Genomic DNA, 26,568 nt, shown 5'->3' with positions numbered 1-26,568 from the left:
AGCCATGCTGTGTCTATTCAGGCCATTACTTCTACTCTCATACCTGAAAATTGGAACCTCCCAGGTTCCTCCCTGGTACACCTTCCCATGTATTCAATTCCCTTTTGATCATCTTTTAAGTATTGTGTTCTTCCAGTGGAATGCCAGCCTCTAATATTTGCATCCTAAGCCTTTAGTTATAGTGCCTGGCACCTTATACATGCTTAATGAGTGCTATATCTCTCCCTGTAAGATGGGAGTATCAATAATATTAAATACTGCAGAAAAGTCCAAAAGTATAAGTTCTTTTTAATTTGGCAATTGGTTAATTAGTGGCCCTGGAGAGAATACTTTCACCTTCAAAAGAATCAGTTTATTGGGTATTGAGGACTGAGTCTGTGTGACAGTAAAGTTAATGGAATATAGTCTTGTTTGTAAAAATTTACCAGTGAATGAGCAGAGAGCAAGAGCTTGAAGGATGTGTTAGGGCCAAGGGAAGAGAAGATTTTTATTATTTGTTTCCTTTTTTGTAAAAAAAAAATAATATTACATTTTATTTGTTAGGATGAACCTAAGCATGATTATAGGCAATAGGAATAGAGAGGAAAATAAAGGTGAAAGACTCAACATGAACAGATGATTGATTTAACAAAGTAGTTATGGAGATTATGTGATCTGCCTAACGGGAGAGATCCTAGGATTGTAGACCTAGACCTGGAAGAGACTGAGACTCAGAGAGAGATGAAATGACTTACCCAATGAGAATACTTTTTGAGATAGGATTTGAATCTCTTTTTTCTGTCTCTAGAACCAGAATTCTTTCCACAGTATCAGTATGCTTTCTGATACCCCATACAATTTATATAATCAAGTTCTGTAATCACATTACATAAATATAGAAAAATGCATGGTGTTTTCATTGTGGATGAACTTTTGGGGTGGTAATTAATTATGAATTAGTTGTTAGAATCTATGAATGAAGGAACAAAAATTCATTTTAAGAGCTTCTTATCTGCTGAATTCTTTATTAAGAGAATTATAGTTAGTAAATATGACAGTACTATCTTGAATACAAGTCTTCCAGGGGTTAGGTTCTGTCCTTTACTGACAATGCTGGATGACCACTATAGATTACTTCAGAACTGTTCTTATATAGTTTGTCCCCAAAATTTTGGCACAGTTTCAGGTTAAGTCCTTGGACTCACACGGTACTGTGAGCTATATAAGCTCTGGTGGCATGGTATGACATTATTTCTATGGAAAAATATTTTTTTAGTTCACACTTAAAACAATTTTTGAAATATCATTTACTGGTAAATTGTAGGGTACTTCCTCTCTAAAGCCAAAAAAAGGGTAAGAATTTTACATCATTTGAATCATTGGAAATAACTGAACATAACCAATTGTCTTTGAACTTAAGATGCACATATACTTGAATAAAATTCTTAGCACTGCATTTTTGGCTATTATTTCTGCATGTTGTACTGTATCAAGTGAGAAATTTGCAAAGTAGCTGGTATACTACGTGACCCATTCTGTGGTGTGTTCTCATCCCTCCCCTTCTTTCCTTGGTATTGCTCCACTCCAAAGCATAGTAGCTTTTTTGGTCGGTCTCCTTTCTAATTTCATAAGTGTTTCTGGATTCTTCACTTTAGAAGTTGCAGTTAAGTTTAAAAGTTCCAAGGGGGAGAATAGGAAGTATTTTTATTCAGTCCCATAAATTTATTTTTTTCCCTTTTTTTGATTATCAACCTATGATGAGGGAAATTCTTTTTAAAGCTTAATCAAAGATTTAAGGTAGTTAAGCAACAGAGTAGAGAAAAACAAAATGAGAAGGTTATCATTTTCAGTAATAACATTCTTCAATCAAAATGATGTTTGAGATAAGATAAAGTCATATGACATGTTTATTCATATTATTTTTTTAATCTTGAGGTAGATTTGTCTAAGTTTCTGATTGTTTTATGTTCAAAGATACCTTCTATTTAATCTGACTTTCAGTACTTGGCCTTTTAAAGGAAAAGGCCCCTGTAGCCGAAAAGCTGAAGTGTTTCTGGGAGTGCTTATAATGGTTGGGGGGGAACCCTTTTGCAAAATTTTGCATTTATTTAGAATTTAAACTTGCTCTGCCAGTCTTCCCAGTTCTCTATATCCTCTGATAATAAAACATGTTAAACATTTTCCCCAATTTTAGTTTACATTTACTTGATACCTCCAAGCCGCTCAAAGACTCTGAACATATAAAAGAATATTTGAATTTTTGCTAATATAGATAGACTGATAGGTATATTAGTTTTTATGCCTCAGCTCTTGTTTCTCTTTTAGACTTATTTTTTTATTTCTTGTAATTATTGACTGAGAAATAAATTATTTGAAATAATGTTTTGTGGCTAGTTTTAGGTGAAAATAAAGGGAAGGCAAATCAGCTTTTGGGAACATATTTGAATGCTGTAGCATTTTGATGACTAACCAAGACTTATTTTACCATATACTGTGAAGTTAAATGTTTATTAGTTAAATAAGGATGGATATTTTAGACTCAATTTATGTTAATACTGTGCCAACAACAGTTAAAGTTAGTCTTTTATCTCAGGGTTTCTAATAGCTACTGGAGAGGGGAGCCTGATATGTTAAGATTATCTATAGATAAAGTTGCAACTAAGCAGCTCAAAGTTCATAGGAGATAATTACCTTCAAGGACAGAAGTAACTGAGTTTGTTATCCATCAATATGTAACAGAAGTTCAGAGGAATGGTATTTATATAGACAATGTAATCTATCACTTTCCATCCATTAGAGGTAACCCTAGCTTAGAGCTAATGGTACCATTATTGTTTGTCTTTCCCTCAAGAGGCCCATGACATCAAGAAGATGATGTCATGATTTGCAAGTGAGTTGGATTTTACTGAGGTAGAACCCTAGAAAGTCACCAGGACAGTTCAGAATGTTCATTCCTTTACTTAGTAACCTGATAAAAATAGTTTTGTGTCATTTATCATGATGCATTTTCACTAGTCTTTCATTTATTTAACTAGCATTTATTGAATACTTACTGTATTCTAGACACTGGAGATACAGATAGAAAAGTGATGTAGTCCCAGTCCTCAAAGAGCTTACATTCAAATGGAGGGACATAGAAAGTATAGATAAAAGTAGATATGAGGTAATTTCTCAGGGGTACTGAAATAAAATACTAACTACAGGGTAGATCAAGATAGACAGCATTGGAACTGAGCTTGAAGGAAGCTAAGAATTCTCTGAAATGGAGGCAAGGACAGAATGCATGCCAGGCATCTAGTACAGTGAGTAGAACAAATCTGATGAAACATAAGGTGATCATTGCAGACCATGATATCAGGAGATCATGACTTGTACAGGAGATTGATTACAGTGGAGGGGGCCTGTGAGTTTAGGGACCTGTCATCGTTTGTTTTGTCCTTTTTGAAGATCATGACATCAGGGAGGTGATATCATGACAAGCACATGAATTGGATTGGGGGGGGGGGGGCTGTGCTAAGTCACCAGCCTCACTTTCTCCTCCAAAGCCACCTGGTTCCAGAGATGGCGCAGGATGAGAGGGAATCAGGGTTAAGTGACTTGCCCAAGGTCACATAGTAAGTGGCTAGTGTTGAGACCTGAATCAAACTTCTGTACGTCTTCAAGGACAGAGCTCTATCCACTATAGTTGGTGATCAATGGGAGACTTTGACTATTTAGAATCAAGTCTTTCCTATATCTCCCATGCTCTTTGGTAATAAGGTGTTGTCAGAAAACAACCTTTCGATTGTAGGGTAAAGCTAATGTATCTCTTGAGGGTTTAATCATCAGGATGGTAATTTTATGGTGACAAACTTTAGACATTTTGGTAAACCTATCATGTCTCTTGATGATCTAATCATCATTAGTTTTATGGTGCTAAATTTTTCACAGAAGAGTAAAGCAAGTCTGTTATGAGATGGTCTAAGCAAGAGTTCACTAAACTCACCAGAACCACAATGCTTTCCAAATCATGGTCCCCTTGCTTGACATGAGCCCATTCCAAAGCAGCCCTGCTCTTCACAAAGAAGAGAGAACTCTCCTTGGTACTACTGGCTTCTCTTGAATCAGTTGCATTGCCATACTTCATGGAGAAAAAGTAATGCATAGTTAGCCACAAATGATAGTCTGGAGCAAGATTGTAAAAGATTTTTATAAATCAATCTGAGGGGGCAGCCAGGTGATAGTAGATAGAGCACCCTGAAGTCAGGAGAACTTGTGTTCAAGTTTGGCCTCAGGCACATATTAACTATATGACCTTGGGCAAATCACTTAATCCCATTGCCTTGCAAAAAAACAAAAAAACCACAAACAATCTTAGAAGTTTGTATTTGGTCCTGGAAGCATTTAGACTCTATCTTGGTAATGTAGTATGATGGGCAGACTCAGTTCTGTGACTGTGTGGAGGATGATTTGGACAGGGAAAAGGCAAGAAAGAGACTTCAGTTAGACAATTATTGCAGTCATTGAGGTAGAGGTAAACAGTCTTAGCTCAAGTATTGTCTGTGAGTGAATATAGAAGGACACTTATGAAGGTGGATTCTACCTGGGAAGTTGGAATCAATAAAACTTGGTAATTGATTTGATAGGGATGAATGGAAGTAATGTATCAAATATAATTCTTAGGTTACAAACTTGGGTGACTGAAAGGGTAGAGTGACTTCAAAAGGAAAAGAGTTTTTTTTTTTAGGTTTTTGCAAGACAGTGGAGTTAAGTGACTTGCCCAAGGCCACACAGCTAGGTAATTATTAAGTTTCTGAGGTCATATACTCAGGTCCTCCTGACTCCATGACCAGTGCTCTATCCACTGCACCACCTAGCTGCCCCAGGAAAAGAGATGTTAGGAAAAGAAGTTTTATTTTGGGGATAAGGGATCCTTTCTTTGTCTTTTAAAGTCTTTTACAATCTTACTCCATCTAAAATGAGGGCATTGAAACTGTTAGCTCAAGTTGTTTATTGTTTTCTATTTTTCCTGAGGGTGGTCAGTTATCAAGGTTGATTTGTTGATTCCAATAAATGGAAGGCAATGTGATGTAGGAAGAGCAATGGATTTGGAAGCTGAAGATCTAGATATTCATCCTGGTTCTGCCATTCCACTAGGTGTACTAGTTCACAAGTTGACCTCTGGTAAATTATTTCATCTTTCAGAACCAGACTTGTAGATTGAGGGAAGGTCCAGTCACCAAGCATTTATTGAGCTTGTTATATGCTCAGGGTACAAAGGAAACCACAAATAACTATAAATGGGAGCTGTTATTATTTGTGTATTGCAAAAATTATTTCAGAAACCTAATTAAAATATTCTAAATTTATAGTGTGCAAATAATATTTGCAGATGATTATGTGGGTATATGAAAGTATCCATGAAAATTCACTGTATTTACTGATTTTCCCTTATATTCTTTTTGTATATAATCTGAAAATTTCTTTAAAGGATAGGTGGTTAACCTCCTTCAACTGGAGAATACTTGGTTATGACCTAGTGTTCTTATGATATTATTATTGTTATCTGTGTGAAAATATTAATTTGCATTACATTTTATTATTATTAGTAGTAGTATCATTATTATTTAGGCTTTATTTGCATTAAATTTGTTTATAAACTACACTTGCTTCCTGAAACTGTTATATGTTCTCAGGCAATTTTTAAGTTTTCTTAAATATTCTCTTAAGTTTATTCTTTTCTGATTTTCCTTTTCCTGTTGCTTGGAGTCTACTTTTGTCATTTAGTCAAATATTCTGCACCAGAATTTGTGTGTGTGCATGTGTATGAAAGGAGGAAGGGATACTAAGAATTTGATGAAAGACAAGGGAGAAAAGGAACAGACATCTCCACCTATTCTTAGGAAACTCTTAGACATTTCTAGTCTAACCACAGCTGTTGTAGAAGTGCTCAAACCATGTGCAGTCCTGTTTTATTCAACCAAGTCTCTAAGAAGCCTTTGTTTGCATTCCACTTGACTTGGGTGTGTTTGTACACATACCTGTAGACCCAAAAACATTTTCCCTGCCTTTCCATCCACCCACTGCTTATGACCACTAGATTAGATGTTATATCAAGTAAAACTTGAAAGCCCAGTTTATGTATCCCATGCAATTGATCTCTTATATGTATAGAAACACTGTCTATAAAGAAAGGGTTTGCTAAGCAAATTATTAGAATAAAAAATATTACCAGATGGTAAGTAAATTACCAAGAGAACAGACTTTTCAAATGTATTAATTCCTCATTTACATTTCACTTATTAAATTGATTGCTGATTATTCTTAGTCATTGTAGTAGGTTATCTTTAGATTTTTGCTATATAGCTTTGTTCATTAATTATTCTGTATTAAATGAAAATTTTGACTGAAAGCAAAAAAGATTCTTCTTTCAAAAATTATATAAACTTTTATCATGTCTTTAAAATCTGATTTGCATTTATAAAACTGTAAACCAAAATTCTTTCAACAATACATCTATTCTATGCAACAAATTATGTTATTACCTTCAATTTTAAAATTGTACTCAAAGATATAAGATACATGCACTATACATATTCACAGTACTTTGGAAGAAAGGTATTTTTTTCTAGTAAGAATAATAACTAGTTCTATCAATTCAGAAAAGTGAATAGAATACTAGATTTGAGGAGTAAAAGGGACATGAGATAGTTATAAAAGTAGTATCTATATCGAATTGTTTTCTGCCAGAGAAGGGGGAGGGAAGGGTGGGAAGGAGAAAAATGTAATACTCAAAACTTTGCAAAAAAAAAATGATTGGTAAAAACTACCCTTGCATGTAGTTGGAAAAACAAATAAACAAATATTAAAAAAGAAAGCATGCTATGTAAATGAAAGCCCTTATTATGTTTTATAAAGGAGTGATTTTTTTTAAAAAGAGACATGAAAGATTATCTAACATAATCTTTCATTTTGCTGACAGGGAAAATGAGACCCACAAATGTTCTATATTTAACTAGGTAGACTCCTACTAATTCACTATGCTGCATGTAGGAAAAAAACCATTGGGAAAAAAATGGAAAAATTCTACATGAAGTTACTGATTTGGCAGTTATTCCTAATTCTTAATTTTTTTAAAAAAATTACTGCTGGAATTTGATATATAAATCAGAATGTTTACAAAATGATTTCTTTCACCTTTTCCTTTTTCTTCATTCAGTTAATCTTTTTGTACATGTCCCCCCATTATTTCAAGGCATATGTATATTGTATGTGAAACAAAATATTTATAATTTGTTAAAATGCTAATTTATGACTTTTAGCAACAGAAATTTGTTGCATACCTACTAGAACATTATTCTAAGTTCTAGGGAGGGACAAAGTTTATATATCTTATCTACTACTATAGAACTTATAGACTAATAAGGTATTTGTCACAAACACAGATCACCATAATGTACAACATTTCATGATATATGTATATTGGATATTGCAAAACAGAGCTCTACTTGAGATACAAAGGTGAATCAGATGAGAAGAGCAATCCAGAGAAGTCTTTGTAGGAAAAAAAGTCAGCATTTAAGTTGTGTTTTAAAGGGTAGACATTCAATGATGAAGAAAAGAAAAGCTATTCTAGATATAAAGAGAAAAGACATTCAGGAAAGTAAGCATAGGGTCATGTCTCAGGTTAGAAAATCTACCTTGGCAAGATTGTAGAAGATTTGAAAAGAAACAATATAAAATGTGAGTGAGTAGTATGGTGCCAGGTTGAAAAGTTTGCACTTAAGGATTCCCTAAATACATTTGAGCAGAAGATTAACACATGCTCAGGACAGACTATTCTTGCTACATTGGGAAGGATGTATTAGAGAAATCAAAAGTCATCTATTCCATATCAAAATATGGAATGAATTGAAAGTTTTGAAAAGATTTTCTGGTCAATTTTTATTTCACATTTTAGCAATAATGTCTTAATTACTTTGGAATATTTGTGATCATTGAGGAAAATAATTAAACTGCTATAGACTTTTTAGGCTGCTTTGCTTGCATATAACTGATATATATATATATATATATATATATATACATATACATATGTATATATATATATATATATATATAAAATTAAGAATAAAATATCTGAATTTCAGTGGGATATTCAGAGGAATATGTTTAACCAGGAAATGCCCTTGGTTGTTAAGAGGGTCAGAAATGAAAAATCTTCTCTGGAGACTGATCAATAGTAATAGATAAAATAAAGAATGATGTGCTCAATGAGGTGCAGTTTAAATAGAGGAAATTTAATGGGAAGTGGCTACATTGGTAGCAGATGGACTTGCTTCCTGAATCTAAATCTTACTGGAAATCTTAGACCAGTTAAAATTTGTTCTTCAGATTTTGAGTCTGATAGCAGTGGTGGATAAGAAGATTTGTTTATTTGACTGTACTCTTGTGTTTTTTGCAGTTTTTTTCACCTGTTGATTTGCAATTTTTATTTTTTTACTAGGCTATTTTTATGATTCCCACAAATCCTCCACCGACATTCCGGAAACCAGAACTTTGGTCTGATGAGTTCACGGATTTTGTCAAGAAGTGTTTAGTGAAGAATCCCGAGCAGAGAGCCACAGCAACACAGCTTTTGCAGGTCAGTACATTCACTGCTCAAGGAGGTCACTTTGTTCCTGCCCCTCAGTTTCCTGGCTTTCAGCCATGGTTGCTGTAAGTTTCATAATTCAGGAAACTTTAGTATGACTCAATACCTCCCTCGATATTCAGATTATAACAGCTTCTCCTCTTAAATCTTTTTTAGTCTTCTACCTTTTGTCTTTTACCCCAATTTCCTTCCCATCCCAGTTTTTACCATTAAAAAAAGTTAGTTTCCAACTTTAATGTTATTTTAAACAAAATTTTCAAAGAATCCTGTGTTCAGAAACTGAGATCTTGGACTTTGGCCACATAATGCCCATATTGTTACTGTTTCTAACATTTTCCTTCTAATAAGCTCTGTCACTTTATTCGCTTCAGTTTTTAAAATTCCGTATAATGTATATAGAAGAGATCTTTGAACTCTGAAAATAATGAGATGATACAAAAATTAAGTCTTAAGATTACCTAAAGAAGAATCAGTAGTTTTGCCAGAAATAAACTTTGCTTCTAAAGAAGCAAGAATTTTTTTTGTTGAAAAGTATCTGAATTATCCCCAGAGGTTATTCAGACCATGTTAGTTAGTCACATGGGACCTAGGTAATATTGTTTCTTTTTTATTTTCCTAACATGTATCAAGGGCCATTGAACATATAATAGATGTTCACATTAAAACAAAATCCACATTAAAACAAAAACAAAGAAAATCAAGAATTTTATTTTGCTCATAATTTTAAAACTTTTCTAGACTCTTATATAAACTTTCTTATGAATCCTCCCATCTCTAATTCCTACCCATTTATGTTCAGTTCATCCAGGATATCAGAATAATTTTTCATAATACAACTCTGACCCTATTGCTATTCTTCTCAGAAATCTTTAGTGATTTCCTATTTTCCTATCTGGTAAAGTTCATACTTCTTTGACTGGTATTCAGATCCTTCTACGGCTCAATGGGACCTAATCTTCAAAATTTTTTTCTATTTGATAACTTATTCCCTTTCTTGTTGCATTGTGTTCTAATCTTTGTCTTTTGAAAATGTCTTGTGCTTTCATATTCTTTGTCTTTTGAATATGCTTTGTGCTTTCATGTTCTATGGTGAACATTGTCTTCATATCCCCATTGCCTAGCACAGTTAATTCTTTGGCCATGAAATAATCAAAAGTAAAAGATTCTTCTTAGTCTTGTGCAATCCTCTTCCCTGTCCACAAAGGACTTTGGCAGTCAAAGAGACAGAAGTTGTTCAAAATATTGAAAGGAAGCAATAACATAACTCTATGAGATATCTATCCTCTCCAGTGTTGGACATGTTCTCCTTGAAGAAGTAAACTATGTCAAAATTGGATTTGTATTATACATGAAATCATATGACTTAAAAAGATGTTGCAACTGAATAGAAGGGTAGCTCACAGTTCTTCCTTGAACAGAAAATAAATAAATTGATAGAATTGACTTAATTATTAGAGGTGACATGATATAGTGGAAAGAGTGCTGATATAAGAGTTGGAACACCTGAGTTTAAATCCTAGGCCTATTACTTATTGTTCATATAATATAAAGCATTTAGTTCTTCTTAACCTTCAATTCATCTATATAAATGGAGACATTAAATTTTTTACTACATACCCACAACATTATTTCATACAAGTGAGCTTTTACTGAGCTCTGCCTTGTCTCTCTGCTTATTGTAACTGGCTTTGTGGAGCCTTTCTAGATTTCCTACTATCATTAGTGTTCTCTCCAGATCCTCTTATATTCATTTATTTGGGTCTGTCGATACATAGACTTATATAATTTCCATGAGTGTAGGGACAATTTTGGTTTTGCTTATTTATTGTTTAGCACAGTGCTTTCCAAATAGTGGCTGCTTACTGTTTGTTGAAATGAATTAAATCAAATGAAATTATGTAACCAAGGGAATGAGAAACATTTTATTAGATATTTAAGAACCTAGCCTTGAAGGATAACCAGAAAAAATTTCATTGAGTTGTTTACCCTCTTTGCATCAAAAGTAGTTGCAGAGGATTGAGAAATTCTACAAGGAACTTGACAAGATTTTCCAAAACAAGTAAGGTGTTTGGAGACCACTATTAAAGTGGGGGAGGATTGTAAAAAAATTGTTGAAAATGTCATTCATGATTAAGGATTCAAATGAACAATTTGTAGCCTATTCAGATTCTTTCTGCCTATTTATCATTATTAATTTTTTTTTTCATGGAGAGAGAAGGAAGTCCTTGGATACATAATGATCATTATATAGTGTCACATAAAATGAAATAAAATTTGTATTGTTAGGAACAAGTGGTTGCTACTTGATTAATTTCAGAAATAGCCTACCATGAACAGTTAAGTCGTCTTTTTGTCATCATTATAAGTAGAACCACTACATTTGAACTGCAGTAACCTCAGGGATCCTATTTGTACTGTGGGAGTAAGCAGATATGCCATCTGAGAATCTGATTTTATGTTTAGTGGCTAGAATTTAAGAAATTTAATCTAGAGGTAGCACAATTATTAACCAAAAAGTTGACTAAGAAGACAAACTAGTAGATCATATTGTCTACATTTGCATCTTTCTCTAATAAACTCCTCTCTTCTCTTTTTTCACATATGCATATACACACATATGTGCCATTTAAATTTATCATATATATCATACATGTATACATGATATATACATTTATCAAAGAAGTATATACATTAAATTTCCTTTATGAAAATTTGACTGCTACAGGTTCTCACAACTGATTCTCTATAAATTTCCTCTGCATAGTTGTATAAATAACTGAATATGCAATGAATATAAAGCTTGTGACTTAATCAAGAAAACTCTAACCTTAATGGATCCCCACTATAATCATACAAGATTCTTTTATAGATGCAGCTTCAGAAATAGTTTTTATTCATCAGCATTCTTATTGTCAATATCAAGCTAGGCATAAAACAGGGAGATATGCTTACCAAAACTGTTCAATACTATTAGGTGAATGAGGTCCCCCAGTAATGTTCTCTTTGTGAATGAATTCTTTAAAGTCATCTCATTGAGATTTGTGGTCACTCAAAAGAAGTTTATAGAAAAAAACCATATCTAAAAAAGAAATAGATAAAGAATGCCTATTCCATACATTTGGATGGATAGTCAATCAGATTATATATCCTAGATAGACACTGCAGATGGTCTCAGAATTAAGTAGAAGGAAGAGAATAGGCTGCTTTCCAAATAGGAAGCTTCAGAATTTTCAACAGTATTAGCTTCTCTGTGACTTCTAAAATGTATCTTTTAAATAGTTTTATTTTTCCAGTATAGCTGTGAATTATGGATCATTATGATCTCATAGTAACCAAGTTGTGAATTATCCAAAAGGGAATGGAGAAATGTATTGTGGGTAAAAGTAGCTTGATATACATTTGAAATTATGATTTACATGGGTGAGGGGCATAAAAGACATCCTCAAGGCAGTTAGGATCTGAAAAGTAGATGTGTGTGTGTGTGTGTGTGTGTGTGTGTGTGTGTGTGAGAGAGAGAGAGAGAGAGAGAGAGAGAGAGAGAGAGAGAGAGAGAGAGAGAGAGAAATAACAGACAAATAGCTTGAATTATTCACTGGTACCAGAATCAAAAGTCACCTTCCAATGTCAAAAGATTTCCAAAGACCTAGAATGAAGCCTCCAGTGAATTATTTATAACATGTATAGAGAATTTATGGAAGTACATTGACAAAAATCACAAAGAATGGGAAGATGTTTTTGATCTGTACCACAGTAATTGCTAGCATTCATAGACTAGTACTTTAAGGTTTTCAGAGAACTTTGTATATGTTATTTCATTTGTGTTCATGATAAGATCACATTTAATTAAATATTGAATTAAGTATGGAAATTTGAACTTTTAAAAATATGTCAGAAGCATTATCATAATAATACTAATAATTATATTAGCTAGAATTTATATTATATTTTGAAGTTTTCAAAGTACTCTCCATATTTTATTTCATTGTAACTTCCTAACAGGCCTGTGTGGTAGATGCTGTGTGGTAGATACTAAAGGTCACAGATCTCTGTGTCATCTAACCATCCTGGTCTCACTCAACATCCTCATTTGTCAAATAAAGGAGTGGACTTCATGGTCTCTGAGATCCTTTCTAACTCAAGCTCTGTCTTCCTATCAATAAGTAATGTGAATATAGTCATTTAGCTAGTTAGAATCAGAGGTACAATTTGAGTCAGTCTTCTTACCCCAAATACAGCATTTTATTCATTCAGCAGACATTTATTTTATTGGATGTTGTATGCCAGATATTGACTATACTGGGTACTTAGCCAAAATAGTCCCTATCCTCAGGGAGATAATGAGGGCAAGACAGCTAAGTAAATAATTTTCTAGAAATTGGATTACAAATAAGACTAGAAAAGGAATAGAAGAGAACTAGAAATAGGGTAGTTCTCCTATAGAGGTGACTCTTGAACTGAGTCTTAAAGAAAGTTAAGGGTTCTTAGAGACAGAGGCGATAAGGAAAACGTTTTAGACATGAGTTATAAGACGTTTAAGGCATAGAGACAAGAGAGACAGTATTTCATTTAGGAAATATCAACTAGGTCAGTGATGTGCCTGAAGAAGTTAATGTTTATAAGTTCTAAATTAAAAAATGATTTTAACTTTATAAATGAATTTCCTTCCAAATACTCTTGTGATTTTCCATTGTATATTTTTAAAAAAAAAAAAAAGAACCAAGAACATACTCTAAGAATTTGTCATGGTGCTAAACCTGGCTATGCCATTAGGGATGACAAGCTCTATCAGTTTTGCTTTCTGATTTCAAGTCTAGTGTAGGTTCCACATTATATCTTCTGCTGGTATACTAGCTTTACTAAGGGCAAAGAAACCAGTCACTAGAAAATTGATCCCTGAGTAAATGCATTTTTGGGCCATAGTAACTCTTGAAATTGAATGAATTTAGATCTGTGAAGGGGGGCATCTATACCAGTTATAATACTGATCCTATCTCTTATCTCTTCATTTTTTAAAGTATTTAACATACATTATCTCATTTGTTCTTCATAGCATCCCCATGAAATAAAGACTATAGATATTATTATTGTCTTATTCCTTATCCCTGTTATATATATATAGAACATAGCCCCATTTCCAAGACCAAAACTTGGCCTCATGTTCCAGGCATCTTGACTAATATACTAAGCTGAATAGCTAGACTATTCTGGGTATTTCCAAGGTCATCATGGCTCTAACTTCAAGGTCCTGTGAGGATCACCTCTTCTGCCTGAAACTTAGGAGGACAAAGCAGCAAGAACAGAAACAAACACCTCTTGCCCCATTTTTTTTAGAAGCAGGGTAAAAGAGGGAGCACAAGGAAAGAAAATCTTTCCCCTCTCAACAATTCATTTCATATTTTCCATGCTGTGGGTGAACTGTGATTTTCACCCTCTGTATATAGCATGTGAGAGAGATTCCAGAATGAGTAAAATACTATCAAAGTTAGCTTTGCTATGTGATATAAATTACATTTTATAATTATATAAATATATAACTTGTAAATAATTATATATAATATAAAAGGAATTGGCAGATTTTCACAAATGATTTTCCTGCAGCAGATCATATCTTTATGGTCTTTTAGTTCACTAAAAGGTGCAGAAAATAAAACATTGTGATTACTACTTGCTGATAATTTTTTAAAAAAATAGTGGTGCACCAAAATATTTCCATAAAGGCTCTCCTCCAAGAGTTGTCTGCCATGAATGTATTAAGATCACAAAACAAGATATTTAATTAGAAGTAACAATAGCAATAATAAATCTTCCTCCAATGTAATTTTCACTAAGAGTTTCATACTTTGGGATATTAATGTTGCATTCAGTCATTTGATTATTCTCTTGCTCATATTACTTGACCAGACTGTCATTTTATGATAATTCTTGCATTATTGATAAGGCATCTGAATTCTTTTTCTTTGGAAATTTTGGTGTTATATGGCAACAAATCAAGAAATATTACCAAAGAGAACTTGGTGCTAAAAAAGGTAGTATTGGTGTAAAGCAACCACTTGGACAACTTATGCGATAAGAAGGCATGAAAACATAATACAAGAAAGAGAATAAAGGGGTCAAAGGAGAGTAGACTAAGTGGTCTAGGAAAATTTGAGAAGGGAGATATATCACTAACAACTCATGGGATCAAATAAGACTTTAACTACTTAGTTTCCACATTGACATTTTCAGGCTAATAAAATTTAACTTGATTTAGACTTTATTTATATAAGAGCATCTGATTAGGATTAAGACAAAAATGTGGACAGATTCATTGATTGCAGCTTATGGGTTGTATTAAGGGTGGAGAGATAGTATTGATAAATAGATGTATTGCTAGTTCAAGTTTTTCCTGGCAAAAATATGTTGAGAGTCTGCAGATATTTTTTTTCTCTACACCAAATTAATATGATACTTACCTAATTTGAAATTTCTTTTTGTCTTTAAAATATTTTATTAATTATTAAGCTTTATGTTGATGCTACTATTTGCATTTGCATTTGGAAACATATTATCCACTGACATTAACTTTTGGAATAACTTGTTGACCTCAATTTTCCTGTTTCAGGTTTGCTAGATGATAGGTAGGAACTTTTTTCTTAATATTTAGAAACATTTATATTCCGAGTATAGAGATCCCTTGCTTTAAGAAGATGTAACCTTTATAATTAAGAATGCTTTTGTTTAAAATTTAAAACTCTTCATAATCTGATCCCAGATATTCTCTTCCCAGGCTTATTTATTCCTCCTTGATGTTCCATAACTTGTCCTTCATGCCTGTAATGCACTTCTTCCTAAATTTTATCTTTTGGAATCTCCCTTCAACTATTAGCTGAAGTGTCACATCCTTCATGAAATCTTTTTTTATCCCCTCCATTGCTTTCCATTACACTGTCCATTATTATGCCTGTAGAAGTAAGCTCTTTGTATTTGTATCCTTAGTTCTTAATAACACTGGCTCTTAATAAATGTTTGTTTATAATTCTTATAATATAACTTGATAAAGAATTTTAACTAAGAATGATTTTCTTTATAAAATGTTTCTTTTTATGTTCAGAAAATTCCTTGCATGTTTCCTTTTAAACAACAGATATTCTTCAGTACATTTAAACTTACTTGATTTATGAAAATTCAGTTTATGCACAACTTTTTTTTACATTCTGTAAAAATGAGGTCTTCTGGAATTCTAGATTCTGCATGTGCCAAGCAGTTAGCAAATATTCATTAAGTTTATGTAACTGATTCAAAAAAATTTCTCTTACTTTTGTCCTTTGGAAAATAGACTAAATATAAGATTGATAATTTTCACTGTCAATCATATAGCAAAGAGCATCATGTAAATGACTGATGTCTTCCTTCTTCTCCCTACCTCTTGTCTATGTACCTCCCTACCTCTTGTCTATGTACTCAGAGACTAGTGTTAAAAACCCTCTTAGCACCTTAGCTGCACAATTCTTTGAATTCCATTGACAGTTCATCTGTACCCAATTTCAGTACATCAGTAGAGAAAACTTAGATTTTCTGAGAGTTAAACCACCTTTAATGGCCTAAAACTTTGAAATTCTACTCTCTAGCCATGGTCAGCTATCCTTTCACCTTTTCTTCACACATCTTAACCTTTGGTTTCTTGATTCACCTTTATTCTCCTAGTCTATCTTCCCCATTGGCTTTACTTAACTTTCCAACCTTTCCTTTATTACAGAGCCTAATGCTTTTAATATTTCATTAAGTATTACCTTAAAAATTCTGCCATTTTGCTATTGCTAAATTATTTGTATAAAGATAGTGCTTTCAGATATGATTTTAGACGCTTTTGGTGAGAAAATTAACTGTGGTATAAATTTGGGGACTTGTATGTCTTTATTGTTAACAAAATGTGAAGTGATGCTCTCTTTTTGTGAGAACAATTTAATATTATAGGGTTTTTTTTGCAAGGCAATGGGATTAAGTGGCTTGCCCAAGGCCACACAGCTAGGTAATTATTAAGTGTCTGAGGCCGGATTTGAACTCAGGTATGGCTCCAGGGATGGTGCTCTATCCATTGTGCCACCTAGCCACACCACAATTTAATATTATAAATAGGCAGAGAAATTTTTACTCATTAAAAATTAGAGAAAAGTTAGTGAGAAGAAGCTAAGTAGATCAAGGAGAATGGCTAACAGGTTGAGAACTTAAGAACTGGCAGAGCCTGATGTTATGTCAATTAATTTGCATGTTAACTGATTTATGAGTAAAGAAGATAAGACAATAAGAAATCATATACATTTTGGATACTAAGGTGTTTGATTGGTAAAGGATTTTCAATTTGATGGGAGAAATTTGGAGAAAGGTGACTTTTTAGGTGAAAGTTGAGTCAGAGAGTCAGGTGCCCTTTTAAGTCATTGAGAAGGGCAAAAGGCATCACAGAAGCAACAGACAATGAAGATTTAATCAGGAATTCTGAATGCTGCTTCATTGAAACTGTGGTAGTTTGGAGTCCATTGAGGAAAGGCTTTAGCCGAGGGATCCCTAATAGGTTGGAAAGAAACCATATTTTATTAGACAAGAGCACCAGTAATTACTTATTGCCCTTTTTCTTCCTACCAGAGTTGGAGAAAGTTACGTTTGTTTCTTCTGCCCTTTTTAGTTGAGAAAGAAAAGCAGAAGAGTTTTTGCAACTGTTTTGTTATCCTGAGAATAGAATCTGTGTGGATGTAAGCTCCATTCTGGTTGAACATCTGTAAATAACTCTCTGGTTAGATCTGTATAGCTCTGAGATGATTTCTTGCAGAATAGTATTCTATTGCATTCATGTACTATAATTTGTTCAGCTATTCCCCAATTGATAGTCATCCCTTCAGTTGCAATACTTTGCCATCCCCAAAACAACTTCTATGAATACTTTTATACAAGTGGGTCCCCCTCTCTTTTTATGATCTCTGGGACATAAACCTAGTAGTGGTATTGTTGGATGAAATAATATACACAAATTTATAGTTCTTTGGGCATAAGGGAACTTTCATTTTACTGAAGGAAGGCACATATAAAAGTAAGGAGAATGGGATGAAGTTACCCTGCTTGAGGGTGGAGGGGCGTGCATAGTAGAGAAAATATAAAGCTTAGGGGATGTCCTCCTTAAAGTGAAGGTTCTGACAAGAACCATTGAAGGAGCAGAAGATGCTTCCAATGCATGAAGTCCAGGGGTAGAGTGACCTTCCAGAGTCAAGATTTTTGTGACATTTTAGAAAAAGTATGGTGAGTTGGTTATGTAGCCTACAGAGGAAAAGAGAGGCACAAATAGTAAACTTCAGCAAACTTGGTTGCTTGAATGCTTTAAAGTCTCAGTGGGCTCTCCCTTTCAGGGCTTCCATCCTGAAAGTCTTAATGTTGAGAAGATTTTTTAGGGCTAAATAATGTTGCAAGTACTTTGAGGGAGAAAACTGGAGATTGATTAGCTCAGGAGCCTAGAGGCTCCTCCTCAGTCTCACTCAGGATGATGATTAATTGAAAGGACTTTTAAAGGCTATGCCTAAGTAGAGGAGAAAATTTCGTAAGCTGAAGAATGGTTAAGACGCACCAGTTAGGCAGCAAGCAGAAAAAGTTTTATCTAATACAAATGAACTCAATTGGTCCAGTAACATTGAAATTCACATTCTAGAGTTGTGAGTTTCCCTAAGCACATTAGTTTTCAAACTCACTCTTGTGTTTCACTGCCAAGTTGCTATTATTGTGTGCCCATTCATCAACATGGTTGCATTTGTGGAAGAGTGATATGGGTTTCTATATGAATTATGATTTATTATTTATATATTTATTTTAAGATTTTAGTAGCCATAATATTATTTTTCCTTCTTAAGTAAATGGTTTTGTTTAAGATTGAAAAGTTAAAAAGGAAAAGAATGGTTGCCTTACTATAATGAGGGCTGAATTGAGATTAAATAATCTAAATTTGTAGAGATCCAATTCACATTTTTTTTATTTCTTCTAGCTCTTTTCAGCAGCATATGAATATGAAGAAAGCAGTGCATGGTGGGAATAAATCCAGAGTTGAGATTTATATAGGAAGACATGATTGGTAGTAGAGCCGATGGCAAGAGATTCAAAGATGGAGTATAATGGAAAGTTGAGTTAGTCCACCATGGAGTCTTCTCTAATATTCAAATCCATCTCCACTTCATAGTCACACCTTAGTATGGAGCCACATGATTCTCACCTGGAGTATTCCAATAGCTTTCTAATTGATCTCACCTGTCTGTGCCCAGGCTAATACAGCTACCTATCAAAGTTATTTTCTTTTGTTTTTTCTTTAATCTTTTTTTTCCATTTGCCAAATACATTTTCTTTCCCATGCACACCCTCCCACTGAAAAAACAAAGCACATATGCAATATATATTTCTGCATTGGCCACTAAAAATTATGTCTCATTCTCTTGAGTTTATCACTTCTTTCAGAAGGTGGGTCTCCTCATTTGGTCCCCTGGAATGAGTTCTCATTTAGACCAAATATGCATTTACCTTCCATCTACTCTATGTATATCTTCTTTATACATGGTTATTTACAAATCATTTGCCTCCATTAGATTAGTTTGAGGAGCGTAGTACTATATCTACCTTTATTTTCTAAGCACAGTGCCTGGCACTTAACACTTAATAAATACTTCTTGTTTGACTAATTTACTGGGAAGTCCCCAATTATCAAGTCAGTACATTTTTCTTTTGAATAATAATAAACATTCAGGGAATAATTTCTTATATGCAGTTGAAATCTTCCTTTCTGTAATCTGTTGCTTCTAGTTTTGCCTTCTGAGGCCAAGCAAAACAAGTCTGGTCTGTCTTCCACATGTAACTCTTCATATACTTGAAGATAAATACACCCCCACTAAGTCTTACCCTTTTTCAGTCTAAATATCTCTATTTTCTCCTACTGATTTTTATGTGGCATGGGTTTTTGTGACCCTTCACCATCTTAGTTGCTTTTTTCCAGATATTTTCTATCTTTTCTTTGACCTTCTTAAAATGTAGTACCCAGAAATAAACCCAGTACCCTAGATGGAAATCTGACAATACAGTTTATAGTGAGACTATCATTCCCTTTTCAGTGAATACACTCTTCTGTTTTGATATCGAACATTCCACACTTTAATGGAATTCTTTTCTGCAACTGCTCTTCAGTTTCTTTTACTGGCTCACTGTCCTCTTTCAGACTCCTAGAGGTAGGTGTTCCCCAGTGGTTTGACCTGGGTTGTCTTTTTCTTTTTTCTCTATCTCTTTTGAATTTAGATTCATGACATTATCTTTATGCAAATGACTTTTAAAACTTTATCCACAATCCTTATCTCTCCTCTGAACTCTAGAATTATCTTGCCTCCTGTTTAAAAGACATTTTCCTCCTTGTCTCATGGGCACTTGAAACTTGTCATGTCTAAAACTTGGTACATTATCTTTCCTTCCATATTTTCTCATCTTTTTTATCTTCTCCTGTTATTAGTATTCCAATTTGTCCGTTTCCCCTTGTTTATAACTTTAGAGATGACTTTTCGACTTTCTTATTTGCCATTTCTCATGACTATATTCATTGACTAAGTTCTGTCACTTCCAATATCTCTATCATCTGTCCCTTCCTTTCTGCTTCTTATGCCAACACCCTAGTAAGTAGATTCATTACTCTATTACCCATCTTTTATCTGGCAGTAGTTTACCAATGGATCTTCCTGCCTCTATTGCCTTTTTTGAACCATCTTTCATATTGCTACCTGAATCTGTTTTTTTATACATGGTCATGTCACTATGTCCCCAAATTCTGAATGGCTACCTCTTAATTATTAAGTAAACTTCAAATCCCTCCAAATTCTCATACTATCTTAATTTCATGTTATTCTTTTTCATGTAATATATGTTTCTGCCAAACCAACTTGCTCTACACTCCCTATCTTAAACTTGTTGTAGGTTCATGAGAACTGGGTCTAGTTCTGGGTCTTTACCCAAGCTAAATCTTTAGTACTTTTCTTTTTTATCCTTGATTACTGGATTTCTACCTCCTTTTTAAAGTTCACCTCAGCCTTTGGTGATTTTTTTCCCTAGGCAGTTAAATTCAATGTTCTCAGACTTCATATAGTACTTTAAAAATCAACTGTCTAGAATGTACCTATGTAATAATATGCTCTTGAGGTTTTTATTGTTTCTTATTTCCCTATTAGACTGTGTGTTCTAAGAAGACAGAGACTTTATCTAAATTTTGCATCATATTCCTCTCATCTGCCACAATCTTCTATAAAAGTAATTGCTAATTAATGTTTTTTGTGGTTTTACAATTAGAATGAACTTTGACTTCAACAAAGCTGGTAAAGTTCTAATATATTGAGTCATAAGAAAAAAGAACATAACTTTTCTTTTGAATAACTTCTCATATAAAATTGGAACCACTCATAATGATATACAGCATTAAGTGATTAAAAAAACTATTAAACCTGTTGAAAGCTCATCTAGCATTTCCAGTGACTCTACTCAGAGTAAATTCTCTGCTGATCATCTCTTTCTCCACTAGTACATAACCATATTCTAGGTAAATTGAATACAAGTGACTTTCTATTGATAATTTTGCCCTTATTGCTAATTTGAACAATATTATTATTTCAGACTTTTAAAAATATCATCTTGGTTTTTATATGTTTGAAAATAATCATCCATTCCCCAATTGGTGGGCATTCAGTAAATTTCTAATTCTTTGCCACCACAAACAGAACTGCTATGATTATTTTTGTACAAAGGATATTTTTACCCCTTTTTCATGATCTCTTCAGGGTATAGGCCCACTAATGGTATTGCTGGATCAAAGGGTATGCACATTTTTATTGCCCTTTGGGCAAAATTCCAGATTACTCTCTAGAAAGGTTGGATGAGTTCACAACTCCACCTACAATGTATTAGTGCCCCAGATTTTCCACATCCCTTTCAACATTGATTATTGTCCTTTCTGATCATATTGGCTAGTCTGAGAGGTGTGAGATGGTACCTCAAAGATGCTTTAATTTGAACTTCTCTAATCCCAGCAATGATTTAGAGCAATTTTTCATATGACTATGGATCACTTTGTTTCCTCATCTGTAAATTGCCTCTACATATCCTTTGATATTTGTCAATTGGTGAATGACTTTTTTTTTTTTATAAATTTGACTTAGTTCTCTATATATTTTAGAAATGAGTCCTTTGTCAGAAATACTGGTTGGAAAAATTGTTTCCCAATTTACTACATTTATTTAGATCTTGGTTACAGTGGTTTTGTCTGTGCAAAGGCTCTTTAATTTAATGTAATCAGAATTATCTAGTTTGTTTTTAATGATGTTCTCCATCTCTTCCTTGGTCATAAACTGCTTCCCTTTCCATGGATCTTATAGGCAAACTATTCCTTGAGCTCCTATTGCTTATAATATTGTCTTTTATATCTAAACCCTGTATCCATTTTGATCTTTTCTTGGTAAAGGGTGTGAGGTGTTGGTCCAAACCAAGTTTCTGCCATACTAACATCCAATTTTCCCAACAATTTTTATCTAAGAGAGAGTTTTTATCCCAAACACTGGATTCTTTGAGTTTATCAAACAGCAGATTGCTGTAATCATTTCCTGCTTTTGCACCTAATCTATTCCACTGATCCACCACTCTATTTCTTAGCCAATACCAGACAGTTTTGATGATTGATGTTTTATGATATAATTTTAGGTCTGGTAGGGCTAAACCACCTTCTTTTGCCCTTTTTTCCATTAAATCCCTGGAAATTCTTGACTTTTTATTTCTCTCTATGAATTTACTTACTTAACTCATTGAAGTAATTTATTGAAAGTTTGATTGGTAGGGCCCTAAATAAATAGTTAATTTTAGGTGGAATTGTCATTTTTATTATATTAGCTCATCCTATCCATGAATAGTTAATATTTGCCCAGTTTTTCAAATCTGGTTTTATTTGTGAGAGAAGTGTTTTGTAGTTGTTTTCATAGTTTCTGAGTCTACCTTGGCAGGAAGACTCCCAAGTATTTTATGTTGTCTGAAGTTATTTTGAATTGGATTTCTTTTTCTAGCTCTTGCTGCTGTATCTTGCTAGTAATATATAAAAGTGCTGAGGATTTATGAGTGTTTATTTTATTTCCTGTGACTTTGCTAAAGTTGCTAATTGTTTCTAGTAGTTTTTTTGATGATGATTTTTTTTAGGGTTCTCTTGGTATATCATCATGTCATCTGCAAAGAGTAGTGAGAGTTTTGTTTCTTCCTTCCCAATTCTAATTCCTTTGATTTCTTTTCTTCTCTTATTGCTGAAGCTAACATTTCTAACACAATATTGAATAGTAGTGGTAATAAATGGGCATCCTTGTTTCACCCCTATTCCTATTGGGAATGCCTCTAGCTTATATAATGCTTGTTGGTAGTTTCAGATAGATACTATTTATCACGCTGAGGAGCAATCCATTTATTCCTATGCTCCACGGAAGGTGGTAAAATTATCATGCCGCTCCTGTTTGGCTATGATGGAACTTAATATGATAGAACCCATCTCTGAATCTTCAGAGGGCCATCCTGATGACATGAACAAATTAGGTTTTTCTATCCTTGCCACCTCAGTACCTATTCACTTCTTGACCTCCTGCAGGTTGGCTTCTTGTCCTATCTTTGTCCTACTGAAATTATTCTCTCTATTATCTTTTCTGTTCTCTTAAATCCTGTATACAATGACTTCCTGCCCACCCTAAATGTGGGTTTCTGTCTTCTACCCTCTGGGATATTTCATTAATTCTCATGTGATAAAGTACCACTTGGACAAGAAGGCACTTAAATGTGGAATTGAATTGCATTTGAGTCATTCCTTGTTAGATAAATCCTGGCATTCAAGAAATTTGCTTTGCTGTTGATATGCTCTTGTGGAAAAAAAACACTGGGATTAGCCTCAGTTGGAGATTTGTCCGTGACATGCCTCATTGCTATGACTATGGGCCTTTCTGAGTCTCAGGTTTCTTGTTTGTAAAATGGGTAAACTCTGACTGTGAGTAAAAATATTTGTAAAATATAAATCACTTATATAAATATGGTTGTTATTGTTATTATTCCTTGTTCTAGTTGTAACAAATATTTCATCATTTAAGTGCCTAATATATACAATTAGAGAGGATACCAATAATCTCATTGCTCTTGCCAAACTGATCTGTAAAGTGTTCTCTAGTATGCATCCTATATTTTCATGCTAATAGCACTTCTTTATTCTGCCTCTCCATAAGTTTATGTCCATCATATCTTTCTTGAGATGATGGTTCAACACCTATGGTCTTTTGCTTTTCTGTCCAAAATCACTAGATTTTTTACCTTCATTTCATTCTTTACTCTGATTGTGTGGTCTTTGATTTTATATATGAGTGCTGCATGTATATATCTGTGTATGCATGTATTTGTGTACTTTAAAGGTTTATCAGGTGTTTTACCTGATATGGTATCACATATAATCCTTATTGCAATTGTATGAATTAAGTACTCTTAAACCCAGAGACTGTAGCTCAGAGAGTGTAAAAAGTCATCTACCTAGGCATTTCAGAGATTCTTACAATTTGTTCAGCTATTCTTGACTATATAGTATTACAATTACTGTGTATTTGACCAGAGTTTTGTTGCCTCTTATATTAGCATTCTTTACATTGTTGTTATTATTGTATATATTGTACAAATAATTTAACTGGTTGACACACTGAATGTGCAGCCTTTGCCCAATAATTCTTTTGGGAATAAACATGTACTTCTTTTGCAAATCTATGTTTTGGTTTTTCCAACTCATTTGTAAATTGCTAAAGGAAAAAGACACATTTTCTATTTTCTATATCTGTATAAGTATATATGTCCCCCATAGTATCAACCATAGTTTTGTAGACAATGAGTTCAACTTATTAAAAATAGTTCTTTGAACAAAAGAACATAAAGAACTCTTCACAGGGGTGGCTAGGTCGCTCAGTGGATAGAGCACTGGCCCTGGAATCAGGAGTTCAAATCCAGCCTCAGACACTTAATAATTACCTAGCTGTGTGGCCTTGGGCAAGCCACTTTAACCCCATTTGCCTTGCAAAAGCATAAAACAAACAAACAAAAAACTCTTCACAGTAGAACCAACTATATTACAAAGGAATCTGGTTTGTGGATTTCACCATCTCAGAACAAGCTTTTGTTGGTTTTACAAAGTCAGACAGAAAGTCTTTAAATGCATGCCAGTCACAGACTGTATCAGTTGCTTGAGGAGCTGACTAGTTAAGTTCAGAAAAGTATGTCACCAGAATGTTGACCACCATATGATAAATCTTTTGTTCCTTATGACTAATGAAATTTAAAAAACATAAGATGGCCAAAGATCTTCTGCTGCCTACCTCTATTCCTATGGTAATATTGGTAGAGGACAAGAGATATTCTAGAATCACATAGTGTTTAATTTATATATAAGCATTTATTTATGATATACTTTGTTTTGAACAACAGTAGACACTCAAACTATTCATAGAGTATGTACCCTAGAAGAACTTTCTTGATTGTTAACAAATATGTCCTTTGTTTACAAATATGTCCTTTAACTTTGATGATAGTTTTTTTTAATTTAACTATTTTATTCATTTGTTTTTCCAATTATGTGAAGTAGTAGTTTTCATCATTATTTTTTTTGCAGGTTTTGAGGTTGCATTTTCTCCCTTCCTTCCCTCCCCTCTCTACCTGACAGGAATCTTCTATAGGCTTTACATGTATAACCATGTAAAACACAGATCTGTATTAATAAGATTGTGAAAAAAAGAATCAAATCCAAATGGAAGAAAAAAACAGAAAGTTGTCTTATGTATTGTATCATTTTTCTCTCTCTAATGTTTTCTTCTGTTTGGATCTGATTCTTCTCTCACAACATGTTCAATATCGATCTATATTTAGTTAGCATGATTATAAATATAGACCTTATATCAGATTGTTTTTTGTCAGGGGAAGGGGAGGGAAGAGTGGCAAGGAGAAAATTATAAAACTCAAAACCTTGCAAAAGATGATTTGGTATAAACTACTTTGCATGAAGTTGGGAAAACAAATAAAATCCTTAATATTTAAATAAAATTAATAATGATGATGATGAATTTTTTTAAAAATTTAAATAAAAATTTATTATTTTTTTAAAAAATGTTTTATTTATTTAAGGCAGTGGGTTTAAGTGACTTGCCCAGGTCACACAGCTAGGTAATTATTCACTGTATGAGACTGGAGTTGAACTCAGGTCCTCCTTTCTCCAGTATGCTATCCACTACACCATCTAGCTGCCCCCAAAATTTAATTTAAAAAAAAAAGAACTTAATAAAGCTTTGATCTTCCTTTAAACTTCACAATCCCTTCTCTGGATGTGGATGGTATTTTCCATCACAAGTCTTTTAGAATTGTCTTTGATTATTGTAATGCTGAAATGAACAGGTCCTTCATAGTTAATCATCACTCACTACTGTTAGTGTGTATAATCTTCTGGTTCTTCTCATTTCATTCAGGATCAATTCATGCAAGTCTTTCCAGACTTTTCTGAAATCCTATCCCTCGTGATTTCTTATTGAATAGAATATTCCATCACATTCATATACCACAATTTGTTCAGCTATTCTTGACTATATAGCATTAACAATTACTGTGTATTTAACCAGTTTTGTTGCCTCTTGTATTAGCATTCTTTACATTGTTGTTATCATTGTATATACTGTACAAATATTTAACTGGTTGACACTCTGAATGTATAGCCTTTGACAAACAACCATTGAGTTAATTCTTTTGGGATTAAACATAATATCCAATCAATTTAGCAATCAAGCCTCAGTCACTCTTTTAGGCAGAGGCAGTACAGAAATAAAACTGGAATTGTATGGGCCCTTGAGGAGCTTATATTTTAGTTATTGGGAAGAGCATTGAATTTA

The 26,568-nt window shown here is 33.5% G+C and overlaps 1 protein-coding gene across 4 annotated transcripts in view; it reads left to right on the top strand.

Moving 5' to 3' along the window:
• The window catches only part of STK3 (serine/threonine kinase 3), a 511,742-nt gene that overhangs the window by 275,928 nt on the left and 209,246 nt on the right, over positions 1-26,568 (top strand). For all 4 annotated transcript variants that reach the window (XM_074200516.1, XM_074200514.1, XM_074200515.1 and 1 more), the window contains one exon: positions 8,465-8,602. In XM_074200516.1, the coding sequence (XP_074056617.1) occupies positions 8,465-8,602 (138 nt within the window). The remainder of the gene's footprint in view (positions 1-8,464; positions 8,603-26,568) is intronic.

The sequence above is a fragment of the Macrotis lagotis genome, chromosome X (assembly GCF_037893015.1).
Source record: "Macrotis lagotis isolate mMagLag1 chromosome X, bilby.v1.9.chrom.fasta, whole genome shotgun sequence".
In the NCBI taxonomy this organism is placed as follows: Eukaryota; Metazoa; Chordata; class Mammalia; order Peramelemorphia; family Peramelidae; genus Macrotis; species Macrotis lagotis.
This window is presented reverse-complemented; position numbering and strand designations above follow the sequence as displayed.